The sequence below is a fragment of the Sorex araneus genome, chromosome 5 (assembly GCF_027595985.1).
Source record: "Sorex araneus isolate mSorAra2 chromosome 5, mSorAra2.pri, whole genome shotgun sequence".
NCBI lineage: Eukaryota > Metazoa > Chordata > Mammalia > Eulipotyphla > Soricidae > Sorex > Sorex araneus.
The window spans coordinates 41,133,254-41,154,116 of record NC_073306.1 but is presented as its reverse complement, the minus strand read 5'-3'; the positions used below and the strand labels follow the sequence as shown (position 1 = coordinate 41,154,116).

Here is a 20,863-nt window from a genome sequence, read left to right as displayed (position 1 = left end):
GAGCAATAGTACCGTGGGTAGGGCTTCTGCCTTGCACACGGCCAACTGGGTTCGATCCCTGGCATCCCATACATCCCATGACCCCAAGCACCGCCAGGAGTAATTCCTGAGTGAAGAGACAGAAGTAACCCCTGAGTAACCCCTGAGCATCACTGGGTGTGACCTAAAAAGCAAAAATTAAAAAAAAAATAAAATAAAATAACTAAGACAAAAAAGGATTACTACACAAAATTAGGGGGAAATTTTTAAAAAGAACTAAGGCTTGCTCTTCAAGTCCACATTCTCCCTTGAATATGTATCTTTCTATGTCTCATTGCTTCTTTTTCTTTCAAGCTATGTTCTCTCTTAAACAAGTATTCCTTTTCTTTTCCCTCATTCACATGTTTCTAAATCAGTTTTATTCAATAAACCTATCTTGCTTCACTAAAAAAAATTTTTAGAAAGGAAAGTATAATGTTCAAAAACATAGAAATATATGCAAAGTCACTAGTAATCAGTAACATGCAAAATAAGTCAACAGTAAGATGACAAAAATATTTTAATCTGACAACATTAAATAAATAATCTGACAACATTAAATAAGCAGTTGCCTTCTTATTTGCGTTAGCAAATAAGAACCGTCAAGCTGCTGGTGGGAATAAAATTGAAACTCTGTAGGGCAATTTAAAAACTATAAATGCAAATACACATTGGCCCAAAACTCTACTCCTTCATTATTTACCATAAACATCTGTACACACGCACAAGAAGACATGTACAAGGATGTTTAATCATTATAGCAAAAGTCTTTTAATAGTGAGAAACCAGAAGCAATCTAATGTTCATCAATAGACACTAAAAACAATATAGTATCTATACACAAAATAATATTTGACAGAAATGCACCAAACCTACAGTCACATAGATATGTTTTAAGGGATGTTATCTGGATATATTTTTTAATAATAAAGACATTCCTGGGGCTGGAGCAATAGTACAGTGGTTAGAATGTTTGTTTTGCACATGGCTGACCAAAGTTTGATCTCCAGCATCTCATAATGTCCCCCAAGTCCCATGATGAGTGAATCCTGAGTGCAAAGCCAGGAGTAACCCCTCAGTACTACTGGCTGTGGCCCAAAACCAAATTAAATACAATCCATAGATTTCATATATGAATAAGAAAGACAAAAAAAATGAATAAGACCAAAAAATGATATGAAAGGGAGTACAACAAAATCATAATAGCAGTTGCCTTCAAGTTGTGAAAAGGCAACTGGGGAGAGTAATTAACTTTTTTAAAAAAAGGGAAAAAGTAAAGGGGGCAGGAAGTATAAGGAAACAAGCCAAATGCAACCATGGTTGAGTCTGGAAAGTGGGAAAATTGGAGAGCAGGAGTGGCAAAACAGCTGGTAGGCCACCATCTCTTCACTTTCTGGAGTTTCAGGAATCAAATACAGGGCCTCACATACACATTCTATCACTAAGCCACAACTCCAGCCGACAGCCTGTTTTATAGTTTTACTTGGCGCACAGTCACTGAGTCATATATGGTCTATGACTACTTCCATACTAAGTGACATAGGAGAGTGTAGAATAACATTAGGTTTTCCTTTTAGCCTTGCCGCAGGGAACTTAGTTTACCTTAAAGCAATGTCCTTTCTGTATGGACACAGGAAGACAGTTAATATTATGCTTTATGTCTTGGGAGCGGACTGACTCCAATAATACTTACTCTTAGGCATCTGCTTTCTCAACTCAATTGCCCTTAGTTCCTAGCACCCCAAAAGCAGGGTCCTGACGAGGGACAGAATGGACCCAGGACAAGCTATGAGCTACCCTGGCATCAAAATGGGCCAGACAAAAGCACCACAATACTCAACTATAAGCTGAGAGAATGGTCATAGACAAATGCTGTCATCCAAAAGTTACGATGAGACTAGGACCCTGCTAGGGTGAGGAAGACTAACCTGACCTGAGGACTGTGGTCTGGAATATATAGTGAGATGTCCTCAGAAAGAACCAAACTTTAAGTCTCATTTATCTCTTACTGTGCTCATACAGAATGACATTGCTAGAAATATTAGTAGATTTACTACAACTATGTAAGTGAATTACTAGCTGAGGAAAGAAGGAAGTGACACACCCTGGATGGGATCCCACCCTTCAGCAGATCTCCTAGTAATCTGGAGTAATCCGCTTAGATGAGATTTTGTTAATATCCTGGAGGAGTGGTCTTAACTCTCTTTGTTGATTTGTTAATGTTCAACCCACCTTTGTGTCACCACCCTATGCAATTGCTATATAAACTAAGACTGTAAGAGAAGTAGGGGGAGAAGACACAGAAGCAGAGCACAAGGCAAAAGAGAATCAGGGAGTCATCAGAGCCAGAAGCAGAGGAAAGAAAGAGCACAAAGCGAGTGAGGGTCAGAGTCAGAAGTAAGGGTCAGGGAGCCGGAGCGATAGCACAGCGGGTAGGGCATTTGCCTTGCACGCGGCTGACCTGGGTTCGATCCCCGGCATCCCATATGGTCCCCCAAGCACTGCCAGGAGCAATTCCTGAGTGCAAAGCCAGGAGTAACCCCTGAGCATCGCTGGGTGTGACCCAAAAAGCAAAAAAAAAAAAAGAAGTAAGGGTCAGTCAGAAGTAGAGGTCAAAGTCAGAAGTAGTGGTCAGAATCAGAGTCAGAGATCAGAAGGGACAGAGTAAGAAATAAGAGCGAGTAGAATCAGAGTAAGGGTCAGAGTCAGAAGAGTCAGAGTCAGAAGTGAGAGCAAGAAGGGCTTCAGAGAGAGAAGCAGAAGGGCTCTGGAGAGAGAGATCAGAAGAAGAGATCGGAAGAGACCAGAGGAGAGACAACAGAGAGAGGTCGAAAGAGACCAGATGAGAGACTACAGAGACAGAGACAGAGACAGAGAGACAGACAGAAGAGAACACAGCGGCACACACAGAAGCAATGCACAAGAAGGAGCTATTCCGATCTGGTCCATACACAGCTGCTCAAGAGCACCGAACGCGAGCATCGAGAGAGAGCATCACCCCGAGAGCCCACGAACACACACACACATATCATCACCCTTCCGCATGCACGTGTTTCTATTTTTTACAGGGGAGAAGCTGCAAAAGAGGCTAATAAGTCTAAAATATTTAATATTTAAATATTCATTTTTTAAAAGTTTGATAAAACCATAATGCTAAAGAGAAGGGGTAAGGGGGCTGGAGCAATAGCACAGCGGGTAGGGCGTTTGCCTTGCACGCGGCCGACCCGGGTTCTAATCCCAGCATCCCATATGGTCCCCTGAGCACCGCCAGGGGTAATTCCTGAGTGAAGAGCCAGGAGTAACCCCTGTGCATTGCCGGGTGTGACCCAAAAACCAAAAAAAAAAAAAAAAAAAAAGAGAAGGGGTAAGGAGAGGAAGAAAAGTAAGTAAAGAGTCTGCCATGGGGGGAGGGGGAGGTGCTGGAGACTGGGAACATTGATGGTGGGAAACATACACTGGTGAAGAGAGGTTGGAACATGATGACTGAAATCCAATCATGAACAACTTTGTAACTGTGGATGTCGCTGTGATTCAATTTTTAAAAAATAAATAAAAGAAAAAGAAATATATATAAATAAATAAATTGCTAGATTTTGAAGTAGATATTTTTATTTTTTGTTTTTTGGGGATTTGGGGCCACACCTGTCAAAAACTCAGAGATTACTCCCAGCAGTGCAAGGGGAACTGTACAGTGATAGAGGGGGAGAGAATACAGACTTCACTGCAAAACATGAGCTCCTACTCTTGGAGTGCTCTCCCTGGGCCTGCAGTAGATTTTCTTCTTTTCACTTTCCTCTTGTCTTTCCCCAAAATTTAACATAATTTAAGCAAGTTGAAGGAAATTCCCATTAAAGTCCCAAAGAAATGAAAAGGAAGCAAAACAAAAAAATATTTTCAAAAACAATCAGAACTTTTTAATCACAAGAAGTACAACATTATTCACTATTAAAATTTTTATAGACTAAAGTGAAAATATTGAGCAAGAGTGATAGTACAGTAGGTAGGGCACTTGCCTTGCACACTGCTGACCCAAGTTTGATGCCTGGCATCCCCTAAGCCCACCAGGAGTGATTCCTGAGTGCAGAGCCAGGAGTAAGCCCTGAGCACCACCAGGTGTGACCCAAAAACCAAAAGTAAAAAACTAAAGTGCATATATTAATCAGAACTATTCTGTAACACGGCTTAAGTGATTGGAGAATTAGAGAAGTACTCCACAAAGGGAAAACATACATAATGGACTCACTTTTAATTTAAGGGATGTTACTGAAAACCATTAATAATTCAAATTTAACATTAATTCCAAACTAACTGTCCCATACATATGAAGTAGAGGAGGAATGCATTCTGAAAGTAAGTAAATTACAATCAACAGAATATTTTATAGTACATATGAATACTTAATAGAAAACATAACAACATGCTAATACTTTATACAATTTTGCTATAACAATATTAACTATATAACAATAATTGATATGCTTTAATGTATATCTAATATGTAAATATAATTAAAGGTAGTTATTGAAGCTCATGTAATGATTCTTACTTAATTATACTTACTTAATTATACTGCAATGAAAAATCAGTAGTGGTAATGAAAATTATCACTTTCATCCAATAATATATATGAGAGATAGGACATATCATATTAGAACGAAGTCTGGACTGAGTCCTCCAAAAGAGGTTCTAAGGTACATTAAGAATGAATCCAGGGCTGGAGCAATAGCACAGTGGGTAGGGCGTTTGCCTTGCACCACCAGGGGTAATTCCTGAGTGCAGAGCCAGGAGTAACTTCTGTGCATCGCCTGATGTGACCCAAACCCCCCACCCCCCCAAAAAAAAAGAATCTAGGGACAGGAGTGAAAGCACAGCAGGTAGGGCATTTGCCTTGCATGCAGCCGACCCAGGTTCGATTCCCAGCATCTCCTATATGGTTCCCTGAGCACCACCAGGAGTAATTCCTAAGTGTAGAGACAGGAGTAACCCCTGTGCACCGCCGGGTGTGACCCAAAAAGCAAAAAATATTAAAAAAATAAACAAATAAATTAATTAAATGAATCTAATACTTTGGGGTTTTGGTTTGGTTTTTTTTTTTTTTGAGACTACTGAGAATACCTTGACAATCAATATATTATATATCTTTTACCTGCCACTTTGGAACTACAATCTATATTTGGAGCACTGTCTTTAAAAATATCAATTGTTGGGTCTGGAGAGATAATACAATGGGTAGGGTGTTTGTCTTGAAAGTAGTCATCCCAGGCTTAATCCTGGGACCCCAGGTGGTAACCCAAATTTTGCCAGAAGTGATCCCTGAGCATAGAGTCAGGAGTAAGCCCTTATCACTGCTGGGTGTGGCCCAAAAACAAAAAAGCAAATGTTGGTGCAGAGATAGTACGGTGGGAAGATATCTGCATTGCATGAGGCCAATTTCAGTTCATCCCTGGCACTGCCTATGGTAACCCAGAGAATTACAACAAGGTCTCTTGAATAGACCCTGAACATCACTGGGTATGGTCAAAAGTAAATAAGCAATTGCTCGTGAAATATGATCAAAATATTGTACTACTCACTTTTTTTTTTGCTGGTATGTAGAAGACACGGGCTTATTATTTTGGGCCCTCTTTCTTTTACTTTTGTTTCTCTAATTCTGTAAAGTCTTCCTTAACGCACAGGATACAACCCAAACAAAATTTCAATATCTCTTTCATCAGTCTTAAACAAATCTATCTTTCCTAGACCCTAACTTTTATAGAATATCAGGAGTTATAGTGTCTTCAAAGTTAAAACCTTTTAAAATCATAATAAAGCTGTAAAGTTTTTGGGTTTTGCTTGTTGTTTTTGTTTTTGCAAGGGTGGATGAAGTACTGGGCCATATCCAGCCTTGCTCAGGGCTTACACCTGGATCTGTGTTCAGAAACCACTGCTGGTGGTACCTGGGGAACCATATGGAGTGCCAGAGATCAAACAAGGGTCAGCCATATGCAAGGCAAGTGCCTTAATCCCTGTACTGTCTTTATGGCATCAGTGATGGAATGTTTTGATAGGTTTAGAATCAGCAAGTATGTAACTCCCCTACTCATTTTTATATTCTTAAAACATTTACCCTCTTATAAACCAGCGTTAACTCAATAAAAAATACATCTCAATAAAAACATATCTTTTTAAAAAAACTGTAAAGGGGTAGGTTGTTTGCCTTGCTGACTCAGGTTAGATCCCCACATCCCATATGTCGTCAGAGCACTGCCGAGAGTGATTACTGAGGGCAGAGCCAGAAGTAACCCCTGAGTATTACCAGGTGTGGCAATAAATAAATAAATAAATAAATAAATAGGGGCTGGAGTGATAGCACAGCGGGTAGGGCGTTTGCCTTGCACTCGATCGACCCGGGTTCAAATCCCAGCATCCCATATGGTCCCCTGAGCACCGCCAGGGGTGATTGCTGAGTGCAGAGCCAGAAGTGACCCCTGTGCATCGCCGGGTGTGACCCAAAAAGCAAAAGAATAAAAAATAAATAAATAAATAAATAAATAGATAAATAAATAAATAAATAAAATTTCAGAGTGTGAAGGCACAAACTAACAAAATAAGCAGGGCCCGGAGACAGATCAAAGGATTGGAGGACACATTTTACGTATGTAAGACCCTTAGTTTCATACCCAAAACCACATTGCCACCCCTTCCCAGCACCATCACTTATGACCCTGGTAACCTCCAATATCACTGAGCTCAGGCAGCATCACAACATGGGCCCAAAGCATTTTGCTATCATCCAGAGTGGCTCTGTAGCTCCCTGAACACTGCTTGGGGGCACCAAAAAGCAATTAAATAAAACACTGGTGGTTTATAACACCAAAATGTCAACCACGACTTGTAATAAACCCTTTTATCTCACTGTGACCCCCTTTCAAATCATCAAAAATATTTCAAGCTGGCCTTGGGATGCATTAGAGCAGCACTATATTTTGCTGCAGTTCTCCCAGATTTTTTTCCCATTTATTCCATTACCCTAGTCTGGTTATAAGACAATTTTGTCAGCAAAAGGGTGTGTCCTTTTTAATGCTGCTTTTGGGCTTTTTGAGCATTTCATCTAATATTCTGCAGGGTGCACTCTCCTTAATTAACATCACAGGATATCACTGCAGTGGTCTGGCCTTCACTGATTTTTATCACATCTAACTTCTGTCCCAAACTTACTGAATTATGGGCATACTTTTTAGTAATTAACACCACCATTACCATATTTCACTGCATAACAATCAGGGATTTTATGCCCTTTTTTCAGTGGCCTAAAAAGTGGGGGTACAGCCATTATGTAAATTTTTTAATTATAAACCAATTTTGTGGCTGAAAAAACAGGAATGATGATTATGCAGTGGAAACTATTAAGAAGTGAAATATGGGAAATGACTAAGCAACAAGGTTATATGATTATTAAAAGACTGGTAATGATGGAATAGAATTAAGAGTCCAGAGACAGATCCTCAGATATACGAAGAATTAATCTTTGATAAAAGAGAAAAAAACAGAATGTGGAGCAATGGTCACATGCAAAAAGAAAAAAAAATGATGTCAAATCCCTTTTTAAATGCTATGCACAAAAGTCAAATCAAAATGAATTAAAGGCCTCAATATTAAATCTAAATCCATAAAATATACTGAGAAAAACACAGGTAGAATACTATAGGACACTGTATCTAGAGGCATCTTCAATGATTAAATGCTATTAGTTAAGCTAACAGAAGCAAAGATAAATAAATAGGACTTATATCAAACTTAGAAGCTTCTGCACCACAAAACAAATGATTCCAGAATACAAACATATCCCACAGACTGGGAGAGAATATTTACCCACCACTCATCTGATAAAGGGTTAATATCCATTGGTAGAATTTTAGGTAGAATTTTATCAGACTAAAACAACCAACCCCATCAAAAAGTAGGGGGAAGAAATGAACAGAAACTTCCTCAAAGACAACACACAAATGGCCAAAAGATACATGAAAATATGCTCTGCATCACTTCTTCTTATATGAACACTTCTCAAAAAACTAAAAATTGAGCTTCCACAGGACCCAGCAATTCCATTTATTGGCATCTACCCTAAGGACCCAAAATAATCTATCAGAGAACACACTTTCACTCCTATGTTCATTACAGCACCATTCACTATAGCCAAAATCTGTAAACAAACCAAGTGTCCAAGAACAGATGACTGGCTAAAAAAACGATGATACATTTTGTATATGTATATACAGTGGAATACTACTTGACTATCAAAAAAGATGAAATTAGGCAGTCTGCTGCTACATAGATGGGTTTGATAAGTATCCTGCTGAGTAAAGCAAGTCAGGAGAGGAACAGATACAGAATGATCTCTCTCATAGTTGAAACTAAAGAAACATAGTAGGAGAATAACAAATGCCCAAAGACAATAAAAACTAACAACTGACCTCAGCAGGAAGCTTAACATGGGGGGAAGGGTACAGATACTGGGGAGATAGGATGGGAGCAGAGCACTGGGAAAATGGTAGAAGGCAGCAGACATTCTGGAGGGTGTGGCGCTGCAATCATTTAATACCATTAGTAGTACTGTAAATCACAGTTGCTTAAAATATTTTTTTAAAAACTGGTTAAGGTACCAGATGAAAATATTAAGATAGTAGCATAACAGTCACAAGCATTAACCAAAAATCTGACACATTAGATTCACGTGATACTGTTACAGGATGACCAGAATTTTGTTTCCTTGTTAACAAAGTGATGCTGACACTGTGATAATCAATGATACTGTAATGTTTAGCTGAGATACCATGAGTCTGCCAGATTTGAAACTATGCATTCTTAAGTGGAAAGAAAATTATAAAAATTAAAATAGGGAGGGATAAGGTAAGGTTCCTGCCTTGCATATAACTAACCTGGGTTGAAATCCCCAGCTGCACATACGGTCCCCCATGCACAGCAGCGACCCCTGAGTGCAGAGCCAGAAGTAAACCCTGAGCACTGACAGGTATGTCTTAAAAACGGGTTGGGGTAGGGTTGGGGGAGAAGAGAAGAAGTTCATAATATTTCAAATTTGAGACATAAAGTGAAAACTTAAATGTTTTTACTATGCACTATTTCAGCCTCATATAATTCAGGAGCATAAAATGACTACTGAACTTTTTCAGAATACCTTAAAATCTGAAAGAAAAATACTTGGGGCTAGAGAGAAAGTACAGTGGTTAAGACATTTACTTGCATATGGACGTCCAACCCAAACTCAATCCCTGGCATCCTATATGGTCCCCTGAGCAATGCCTAGTGTGATTCCTGAGAACAAAGCCAGGAGTGAACCCTGAGCACCATGGGTGTGGCCCCCAAACCAAAATTAAATAATTAAAAATAAGTGTAAAAGTTTTGCTCCTGAGTGGTCCACTGCTGGAAGCCTGTCTCAAGTGCTGGGGAAGAGGGCAGTTGGGAGAGAGAAAGGACTATGACGATGATGATTGGAGGGATTTCTCTGGATGAGAGATGTGTGCTGAAAGCGGGTAAAGAACTAATCATAATGGCCTCTCAGTATCTGTAATTCATAATGCCCAAAAGTAGAGAAAGAGTAAGAAGAAAAATGCCTGCCACAGAGACAGGTGCAGGGAATGAGGGTGGAGTTGGGTGGAAGGAGGAATATTGGGTACATTAGTGGTGGAAAATATATACTGGTGGAAGGATGGGTGCTGGAACATTGTATGACTGAAACCTGATCATGAAAGCTTTATGACTGTGTACTGTACAGTGATTCAATTAAAAAATGATTTTTTTTTTAAAAAAAAAGGTTTGTTCTTCAAGTCTGTGTTCTCCTTGAACACTTATCTTGCTTGCTTGGCTGTTTCTTTGTGTGCCTATTTCCACTCTGAGAAGCATGTATTCTCTCTTGAACAGTGTTTCTTGTCTTTCTCTCCTCTCACATTTTTCTAAGCAAGTTTCTATCAATAAAAACTATCTTGCTGGGGGCTGGAGCAATAGCACAGCGGGTAGGGCGTTTGCCTTGCATGCGGCCGACCCGGGTTCGATTCCCAGCATCCCATATGGTCCCCCGAGCACCGCCAGGAGAAATTCCTGAGTGCAGAGCCAGGAGTAACCCCTGAGCATCACTGGGTATGACCTAAAAAGAAAAAAAAAAAAAAAACTATCTTGCTTCGGACAGTTTGGAGAGGGTAGGGCATTTACCTTGCACACAGCCAACTGGGATTCCATCATCAGCATCCCATATGATGCCACAAGCACCACCAGGAATGATCCCTGAGTGCAAGCATGGTCAGGTCTGACCCAAAAACCACAACAACAACAACAAAACACCTTGCTCCAAAATAAATAAGTAAAAGGAAAATATCTGAATGTAGTGAAAGAAATAATTAACCAGATAGAATTAACAAGAATTTAAAGAGCCAGAACACAAAATAAATCAAAAATGCATTATTAGTGACTTAGTTGTATATTATTTTAACACCTAAGATAGTACAAATATTATCAAATTTTATACAAATAGAAATGTATTCACATATATATTATAAGACTAAATACATCTGAAGCATATTGAAGTGGACCTCACAAATACCTGTAGAGATAAAATGGTATATTTTATGGACCCAGAGAGATTACATTGGTAAGACACTTGCTTATGATCCCCAGAGCACTGCTAGAAGTGATCCCTGAGTGCAGAACCAGGAGTAACCTCTGAGCATCATCAGGTGTGGCCCAAATACAAAGCGGAAAAAATGAGTTAATTGTATATTTTAGAAGAGCATCTCAGAAATAACTGAAACAGTCTGTTTCAGACCACTTCAATAAAACAAGTATAAAAATATAGCAGCTCACAAATTTTCTGGTTTCCCAGTGTACATGATTGTTATTTATATTGTACTACAGTCTATTATGTGTGCAATAAAGTAATGTCTTTAAAAAGTGATTATTTAATGAGGAAAATTTTGTTGCCTAAAAAAATATGTTAACTATGATTTGAGCCTTCAGGGAATTGTAATCATTTCTGCTAATGGAGGGTTTTACCTCTGTGTTGGAGGGTACTGACTGACCAAATGATGATTGCTGAAGGAGAGGTCAGCTGTAATAATTTCTCAAAATGCTGTCTGACAGCATCTACCTCCTGCAGAACTTCTTTCAAAATTGGAGTCAATCCACTCAAACACTGCCTCTGCTTTATCAACTAAGTTTACGTAAGATCCTAAATCCTTTGGTGTCACTTCAGTATTGCTCATAGACTCTTCACTAGGAGTAGATGCCATCTCAAGTAACCACTTTCTTTTGTTCAACCACAAGAAGTAACAAATCATCCTTTCAAGTTTTATCATGAGCTTGCAGCTCTCTGATCACATCTTCAGGTTCTTCTAGCTCTATTTCTCTTGCTAATAACTGCCCCCCCTCACCACCACCACCCCTTATCCCAGCCTCAAGCGCGAGCACACACCACACACACACACACACACACACACACACACACACACACACACACACACACACACAGAAAATTCCTTACTCAAAGTCCTGAATCCCTCAAAGTCATCTATGATGGCTGCAGTCAATTTCTTCCGAACTCTTTTTAATGTTGATTTTTTTTAATTGAATTACCATGAGAAAAGTTACAAAGCTTTCAGGTTTAAGTCTCAGTCCTACAATGCTCAAACACCCATCTCTTCACCAGTGCATATGTTCAGCCACCAAGACCCCCGGTGTACTGGGGTATATATACAGTATATACGGTATAATGTTGATTTTTTAACTCCTTCCATGTGTCACAAATGTTCTTAATGACATCTAAAATGATGACCACTTTCTATAAATTTTCAATTTAGTTTTCCCAAACCTACAGCCTTAACTTCCTCCGCCCCTCTCAGAGAGCCTGGCAAGCTAATGAGAGTATCCTGCCCACATGGGTAGAGCCTGGCAAGCTACCCATGGCATATTCAATATGCCAAAAACAGTAACAAGTCTCACAATCGAGACGCTGTTGGTGCCCACTCGAGCAAATCGATGAGCAATGGAATGACAGTGACACAGTGATACAGCCTCAACAAAATGCATTTCTTCATTTCTTTCCTTTTTTAAAATTTTTTTCAGTACTGGGGATCAAATCCAAGGTCTTACATATGAAAAATGCATTTCTTCAATATTATTAATCAGAAGTCAGAATTATTCCTTGATGAATTCGATGTTGGCGGTCATGAAAACAACACAAATTCTTAACATCTCTATCAGAGCTCTTGGGTGACCATGTATACTGTGAGAGATAATATTTTGAAAGAAATATTATTTTTTTCTGAGCAGTAAATCTCAATAGGAGCTCAAATATTCAGTGAGCTGGGGGACCAGCAGGGCCTGGAAGATAGTGTAAAAGGATTGAGTACCTACTTTGCATGCAAGAGGTGCAGCTTTCATCACTGGCACTACATGATTCTCTAAGCATCATGATCAGTAACTTCTTAGCACCTCCAAGTATGGCCCCAAATAACACTTAAAAGTAACAAAACTGGAGTCCGTGGATATAGCTCAGTGAAAGAGCATATGCCTCCTCTATATGAGGCCTTGGGTTCAATCACCAGTAATAGATAAATAAATAATAAAACTTAGGATGCTGGGGCCGGAGCGATAGCACAGCGGGTAGGGCGTTTGCCTTGCACATGGCCGACCCGGGTTCAATCCCCGGCATCCCATATGGTCCCCCAAGCACTGCCAGGAGTAATTCCTGAGTGCAAAGCCAAGAGTAACCCCTGAGCATTGCTGGGTGTGACCCAAAAAGCAAAAAAAATAAAATAAAAAAATAAAAAATAAAACTAAGGATGTAGCGCAGTGGTCTCGAGTACTTGCTTTGCATGCATGAGGGCCTAACTTTAATCCTCAACTCATACATATTTTAGGGATGTGTATATGACTGACAGGCATGTATATATATCTCACACCTGGCAGTGCTGAGGGATGCAGCCAAGGCAGCACCAGGCAGAACCCAGCTGGGGTCGGGAGTGCTTGAGCTGGTAGTGCTCAGCAGGCCCATGTGATGCCAGGCATTCAACTCAGGGTCTTACATAAGCTAGGCATGTGCTCTATCAGTTGAGCTATCTTTCAGGCCCTGATTTAACATAATCCTCAGATTTCCAGAATTTTCAGAGTGGTATATGAGCACAGGTTTCAACTTAAAGTCCTAAATTGCATAAGTCTGACCTCTGAAGCTTTGAGGCTGGGCACCAACTTCTCTCTGGCTAGGAAAGTTATAAATAGCACCATCCAATGAAAGGCTACTTTGTCTTCATTGAAAATATGTTGTTGGGGCTGGAGCGATAGTACAGCAGGTAGGGCGTTTGCCTTGCATGCGGCCAACCCAGGTTCCATTTCCAGCATCCCGTATGGTCCCCTGAGCACCGCCAGGAGTAATTCCTGAGTGCAAAGCCAGGAGTAAGCCCTGTGCATCGCCGGGTGTGACGCAAAAAGCAAAAAAAATAAAAAAATTTAAAAATTAAGGAACCAAACATTTATGGATAAAGCTTGTAATTTTATATTGGCACAGTTTGTGGCAACCCAAAACAAATACAATAGCAAGTTCCAAGATCACTGATCACAAATCACTGTAACAGTTACCATGACGATGAGAAGGTCTAAGATACTTCAAGAATTACCAAATATTAGATATGAAAAGCTCTTAGAAAAATGGCAACTACAAACTTGTTCAACATAGAGGTACCAAAAACCTTCAACTTGTAAAAGCTATAGTATCTATAAAGCAAAGTGCAATCAAATAAGGTATGTCTGTATCCAAAGTAAAAATAACCCAAGTGATAGTATCAGAAAAATATTAGTAATAAAACTCACCTCTTCAATGATCTTTGCTGCCTCCTTAGTAATTGCACCTGTTACAAATGAAAACATACATTATATTATTCCCAGAATATAAAGAAGTAAACAGTAAAGCCAATTAGTTTTGTTGTTGGTTTATTTCACTGCTGTGGGTTAGACTCTAAATAAGAATTTTAAACAGGGTCCAGAAGACCCTTGAACTAGAGTGCAAGCCAGGCATGCTGAAGCCCCAAGTTCAATCCCTGCTACCATATGGTCTACTGGTGGCTGGTGTATCTCTGACAGCCCCTAGCACTGTTGGGCCCAAGCAGCACTGAATCAATGATATAAGCATTGACATGTCCAGTCCAAACATCCAGGCCAAGTTTTACCAAGTGTGGCCCCAGGCTTCCTGTGACCCCCAGCACTGTTTGTGAGGCCCAAAAGAAATTTAATTTTGGGGTGATAGGAATGGGTGTTGGAATATTATATAACTAAAACCCAACCATGAACAACCTTCTAACTGTGCAACTCACTGCAATTCAATTTTTTTAAATTTTGTTTCAATTTAATTTTTTAAAAATGGTCCTTTGGATCCAGAGTGATAGTACAGTGGGTAGAGCACTTACCTTGCATACGGCCAACCCGGGTTCAATCCCTGGCATCCCATATGGTCTCCCAAACACCTCCAGTAGTAATTCCTGAGTACAGAGCCAGGAATAACCCCTGAGCAAAAATGGGTGTGCCCTCCCCCACAAAAAGAGATCCAAAGAAACCTGACAGCAATATTACCTGCAATGCTATACAATCCTACCACATTAGAATTGTCATTGGTAAAGGCAGGTATATTAAAATCATTTGGCTTACTAAAAATGAATTGTACATCCTACTTTCTTCCTTACCCAATGCCAGCCTACTTACTACCGAAAGAGGGATATATTTTATCTGCAAATTTAATGTTACTGCCAAAAAGAGCTTGTAAGATTAGACACCTCTATGAACTAACAAAACACCTTTATATAAAGTCATACCTTTTGAAGAACTGTTAGTGTTGCCTGTCAGATGAGCAGGAGGTATCTTTGCCAATGATACCACATTGGTTATAATTGGTGTAGTATTCATCTTTATTGAAGGAAGTGCCATTAAAGCAGTTTGTGCTTTAGGAATATTTACTGATCAAAATAAATAAAAACGTAAACTTAGTACAAACAAAAGAAATACACACAAAAAAACTAATAACTCAGTTTTCAAGACACGGTACAAATATTAAACTATCAGAAGTGGGATATGATGAGGAGCAAGAGAAACAGTACAGTGGGTAGGTCGCTTGCCTTGCACATACCCAACCCAGGTACAATCCCTGGCATCCCATATGGTCCCCCAAGTACCACCAAGAGTAATTCCTGAGTGCAGAGCCAAGAATAACCCCTGACCATAGCTGGTTGTAGGGTAAAAAAGATAAACAAACAAACAAAAATCTTCCAGAGACTCATTATAAATCTCCTGGAAGGGAGCACAAAATGACTTGCTATAACCATGCCGCCGGACCTCATAACAGGCTGTTTTATTCAGGGCATGGGGGGGGGAGGGAGGTAAGGCCCCTCCCTGCCCCAAGGACCCAGGCCTAATACCGAAAACCTCTAGAACCACACAGCCACAAAAACTGACTTTCCATATCTCACATTACTCATATTCCACGAGTAGAGCACCACATTTGATGGGGTATAAAGTAAAAGGCAACCATTCTTAAAGGGAAATATATTTTTACAGATATATATATTAAAGCACATAAGGATCAACCTTTAACAACATGTTAGTAATCTCTTATCATCACTGTCATCCCATTGTTCATCGATTTGCTCAAACGGGCACCAGTAACCTCTCCATTCATCCCTGTCGTGTGCTAGTGCAGCCCAATGGTGTACTGGGGGCTCTTTCAGGGTCAGGGGAATGAAGACCATCATTGTTACTGTTTTTGGCATATTGAATATGCCATGGGTAGCTTGCCAGGCTCTGTCGTGCAGTAATCTCTTATAGAAGGGCTTAATTGCCCCTGGTGAAATACAACAATCTTCATGCACTTTCCTCTGAGGAAATTTTTTTGAATCATTCTCAGCGTTTTTTTTATAACAAACAATACAAACTAAATTATTTCAATTCTGCTTTGGGACAGGAATTGGAGTTTGGGATGGAAACCTCCCGAAATATGGTGGTGGGAATGTGTAATGTTGGTAGGATTGGTGTTCAAATATTAAATGTAATCACTATCATCCCATTGCTCATCTATTTGGTCGAGCAGCCACCAGTAACGTCTCCATTGTGAGACTTGTTACTGTTCTTTGGCATATCAAATACACCACAGGTAGCTTGCCAGGCTCTGCCGTGCAGGCAAGATACTCTCGGTAGCTTGCCGGGCTCTCTGAGAGGGGTGAAGTTATCAAACCTGGGTCAGTCACGTGCAAGCTGAACGCCCTACTCGCTGCGCTATGGCTCCAGCTCTAAATGTAATCAAATATTATAAACTACTTTATAAAAATAAAATTAAATGTTTTTGCCTTTTTTGCTTTATGGGTCACACCTGGCAATGCTCAGGGGTTACTCCTGGCTCTGCACTCAGAAATTACACCTGGTGGTGCTCAGGGGAACCATATGGGATGCTGAGAATCGAACCCGGGTAGCCATGTGCAAGGCAAATGCCCTACCTGCTGTGCTATCACTCAAATCCCAAATTTAAAAAAAAAAAAACAAACAGAAAAAAATTGAATTTGGTGAGTTTGGTCAGATCAATTTTTTTTAATTTTTGTTTTTTGGGTCATACTCGGCAGTGCAAAGGGGTTATTCCTGGCTGTACACTCCAGAATTACTCCTGGCAGTGCTCAGGAGACCATATGGGATGCTGGGAACTGAACCCGGGCTGGCCACGTGCAAGGCAAACGCCCTACCCACTGTGCTATTGCTCCAGCCCCAGATCAATTCTTATTATAGCGAAAGAGACTAATTCTTGAGGTCAGTGGATAAAGGCACTTGTCTTGAACATGGCTAACCTGATTCAATTCCCAGCACCACAAATAGGACTCTGAGTCACTCTAGGTGTGAGCCCTGAGCACCGACCAGAAGTAAGGCCCTGAACACTATCGGGTGTGGACCACTCCCACAAAAATAACAAAAGAGACTAATTCTCTAAAATTATAAACATCAAGGGCCCAGTGGGTAGGGTGCTTGCCTGCATGTAGCCAACCCGTTTTCAGTCATTTCACTGCATAGGTCCCCCAAATCCCACTGGAAGTGATCCTGAGCAGAGTCAGGAGTAAGCCCTGGGCAGTAATGGGTGTGGCCAAAAAAAAAAAAAAACATAAGAAATAAAATAACAGTATATGTGAGTTTCAAAAGGAAAACATGGGCTCTTGGGGGACGAGAGGTTTTGGTGGCCAAGAATCACAAAACACAGTTATTAAAAAACAAAAAAGGAAGTATGCCCCCGATTGACCCCTTGTCCTTGACATTATTCTCTTTAAACTTTTTAAATTTACCTCAAGGAGAGCCCTATACAGCAGCTAAGAGGCACTTTCAGGAAGGTGCACAGGCTCAGGATACAATTAATTCTATTTGGGTTAAAACTGACAAAGAGTGGGTAGCAGAGGAACTCCTCATTCGAGGAAAAGTCTATGCTTATTTTAACAGGTGATAGACCCACAGAGAAACTCTGGGTCCCACTACGTCTCATCTGGAGCTGAATTCATCCGCCAGGTTCAGCCCCCAGACAGCCAGAGACTCCACATCCATCCAAACTTCATCCACCCAATTCGACCCTTAAAGACCACCAGAAACTCCTCAATCCTCCAAACTTCAGCCTGCCAAACCAATTTCAGCTGGAAGTCACAAGAAAGGAGGAGGAGGATTCAGCATCAGAGAACCTGTGGGAAAACATTCTCTAGCTCCTTTATATGACTGTTTGGCCATTCCCAACAATTTGTCCGACTCCTAATTGAATCTCTCCTGAGACTCATTGCTGTAACCACTATCGCTACTGTTGCAGGAACAGGTTTACAAACCTCAAGACAAACCTCATCAAGACAAACCTCATGGAGACGCATGATTTCGTCAAAACTTGGCAAAATGACTCTCACCGTCTCTGGGCAGTGCAGGCTGCTGTCAACCATAATGTTGAGCAATGACTGGACCCTTTATAACAAACACTGCTCGGGTTCAGGGGTGGATTGAAATTTTTACTTTTTTGTGTTTTGCAAGTAGAAAAGGGAGAGACACTGGGTAACTTTGGATTGTCCTTGCTCCTCCCACAGGGAGCTTAGGTTTGAATTACTGCCATAACAGTGCCCCTGAGGCACTCCCAATTCCATAAAGCACTAGTAATTCTATATTGCTTTTCTCTTTCCTTTATGTCACTTGCGTGGTTTAGCAATGTCCTTTTTGTATAGACAGAGGACAGTTTGATGCTATGCTTTTGTAACATGGGAGTTAGCACTGTAGCACTGTCATCCCGTTGTTCATCAATTTGCTTGAGCGGGCACCAGTAATGTCTCCACTGTGGGACTTGTTGCTGTTTTGGCATATCAAATACGCTACAGGTAGCTTGCCAGGCTCTGCCGTGCTGGTGGGATACTCTTGGTAGCTTGTCAGGCTCTCTGAGGGGGATGGAGAAATCCAACCCAGGTCGGCCGTGTGCAAGGCAAATGCCCAACCCACTATGCTATCGCTCCAGCCCCTATTTTTAATTCTAACAAATTAACTAAATAGTATATATTTGTTGGCAGAAGTTACTTATGTACAGATAAAGTCAGTCAAAATCAATCAAAACTATAAAATCAGTGCACACATTTATTAATATTTTTGTGTTGGTTGGCATTGCTAAACAAATTAGGTTTAACTGTTAAGTTCTTAAAGTTGCCTCAAGGGCAAAGTTTAAGGATTCTTACACATACTTTAAGGAATTTTACACACATATAAGGAAATTCAGACCATTTGAATCCACTTGATTTTATTATTCAACTACATGTGCTGACAGCAAATTCTAGCACTTAAGGATTCATAAGTCAAACATTACCTTTATTTTGTGAAAGAGGGTCATTTGTAATTTGCTGATGACAAAACTGCAAGACACAAAACAGACTGCAGAAATGTTTGATGTTTCCTCGCCATTTTATAGACTCAGTTAGCTTACCCTGTCGTTTGCAACCATCACACTTGGCCATCTGATAAAAGAAATGTAAGAAAGAACAGGCTTACCACTATAGAATAATGAAAAAATAACAATCGTAAAACCAAAGGTACTAAGGAAACAGGATAAATTAATCAGTTGAGATCATAAAATGTTTCTATTTTATAATGTGACTAAACAGGGACTGGAGAGACAGTACAGCAGGTAGGACACTTGCCCTGCATGCGATCAAGCCAAGTTCAATGCCCAGTACCCAATATAACGTTCTGAGCCCCACCAGGAGTGATCCCTCAGCATAGAGCCAGGAGTAAACATTGACTACCGCTGGGTGTGACCCAAAAACAAAACAAAACTAAACGTAGCTAAATATACACAAGCCTGTTTCATACAGATAATGTCATAAATCAAGAGAATATAAAAAGCTGAACTTCTGTTTCCAAAATTACTGACAAATGAATTTTAAGACAGGCTTTCTAAAGGCAAAGATGCAGTATTGTGGTAGAAAGAAGTCATTAAGACTTTGATTCATCCATTGTCTTAAAATCACACTGTAATGTTATAGGTGCTATCTGTCATCTACCAGTTTCTTCTGGGGCATATTACTTAACCTCTTGCACCCAAGTCTTTTTCCTAAATTGCAAACTGGCAATAATACATTTATTTCTTGAAATTGTCGGAAGGATAAAATAACACTTGGGAAACTCTGGACCTGTGTTGATGGCTCAAGTCATTGTCGCTTCCCTTGTTAGCCTTTAGAAAAGTAAATTTTTTTAAAGGAGGTAGGAAGAGTGATCAATCATTTTACTTAAGAAAGGAAAACCAGGGGCTGGAGCAATAGCACAGCGGGTAGGGCGTTTGCCTTGCATGCGGCCGACCCGGGTTCGATTCCCAGCATCCCATATGGTCCCCTGAGCACCGCCAGGGGTAATTCCTGAGTGCAGAGCCAGGAATGACCCCTGTGCATCGCCGGGTGTGACCCAGAAATAAAAAGAAAAAAAAAAGAAAGGAAAACCAGGTCTAACGCTCTAATTCCTCAGAGTAATGACCCCTGTATAAGATAGCTACTTATAGGCAACATGAATATGTCAAGTTCTCACTTGAAAGAATTCAAAATTATAAATAAGGTCAATTGCCTTATAAGAAAGAAAAACATAGGGGAAAAAATCTAAACCACTAAAGGCACATATCCTCAAAAACAACAACAAATTCTTCAGAAACCCTATGAGGCTTCATGTTTATATTGAACTGAATGCTGTTTTTAGAAGCCAATAACATGTTACTCAGTTCCAAATGCCAAACTTTATCTTCACAAAATTTTAAATCAAAATGTATAGAACTTTCAAAAAAGCAAAGAGGTACATTACATTTACCTGATAAAACAAAACTGTAAATTTGGACATGCAATCTTCACAGCAAAACTCTTCTAACTTGCCCTCCAATCGATTTTCTACCAAATTAGGGGATGTCTGTGAACAGTAACTACACATCTTACAATAGTTTCCCCATCGTTCTCCAAAGTCACGGGCAGAAAGGAACTTGCAAACTATAAATGAAATCATAAAAAGAAACAATAAGTTTACATCAGTTCTGTGAGTTTCTACAGTCTTATATATACCAAGTTTAAGCTAATTTCTCAATATTTGGCACAATAATTTGCCTCCAGGCTAAAATATGGTCTCCATATTCACAAAATAAATTGTGAATTTAAATATATTCTAAATCTATTCTTTTAAATATATTCTAAATAGGATCAGAGAGCAAGTAGAGCAGGTAGTGTGCACTTGCCTCTCACGTGATAGACCTGGGTTCAATCCCCAGTACCCCATGTGATACAGGAGTAAGCCCTTGAGT

At 40.0% G+C, this 20,863-nt stretch overlaps 1 protein-coding gene across 4 annotated transcripts in view; it reads right to left on the bottom strand.

The window, feature by feature from the left end:
- ZMYM6 (zinc finger MYM-type containing 6) overlaps positions 1-20,863 on the bottom strand; it is a 61,403-nt gene that overhangs the window by 13,514 nt on the left and 27,026 nt on the right. For all 4 annotated transcript variants that reach the window (XM_055140501.1, XM_055140503.1, XM_055140504.1 and 1 more), the window contains 4 exons: positions 20,383-20,555; positions 18,899-19,046; positions 14,868-15,008; positions 13,873-13,910 (listed from right to left, as the gene is read on the bottom strand). In XM_055140501.1, the coding sequence (XP_054996476.1) occupies positions 13,873-13,910; positions 14,868-15,008; positions 18,899-19,046; positions 20,383-20,555 (500 nt within the window). The remainder of the gene's footprint in view (positions 1-13,872; positions 13,911-14,867; positions 15,009-18,898; positions 19,047-20,382; positions 20,556-20,863) is intronic.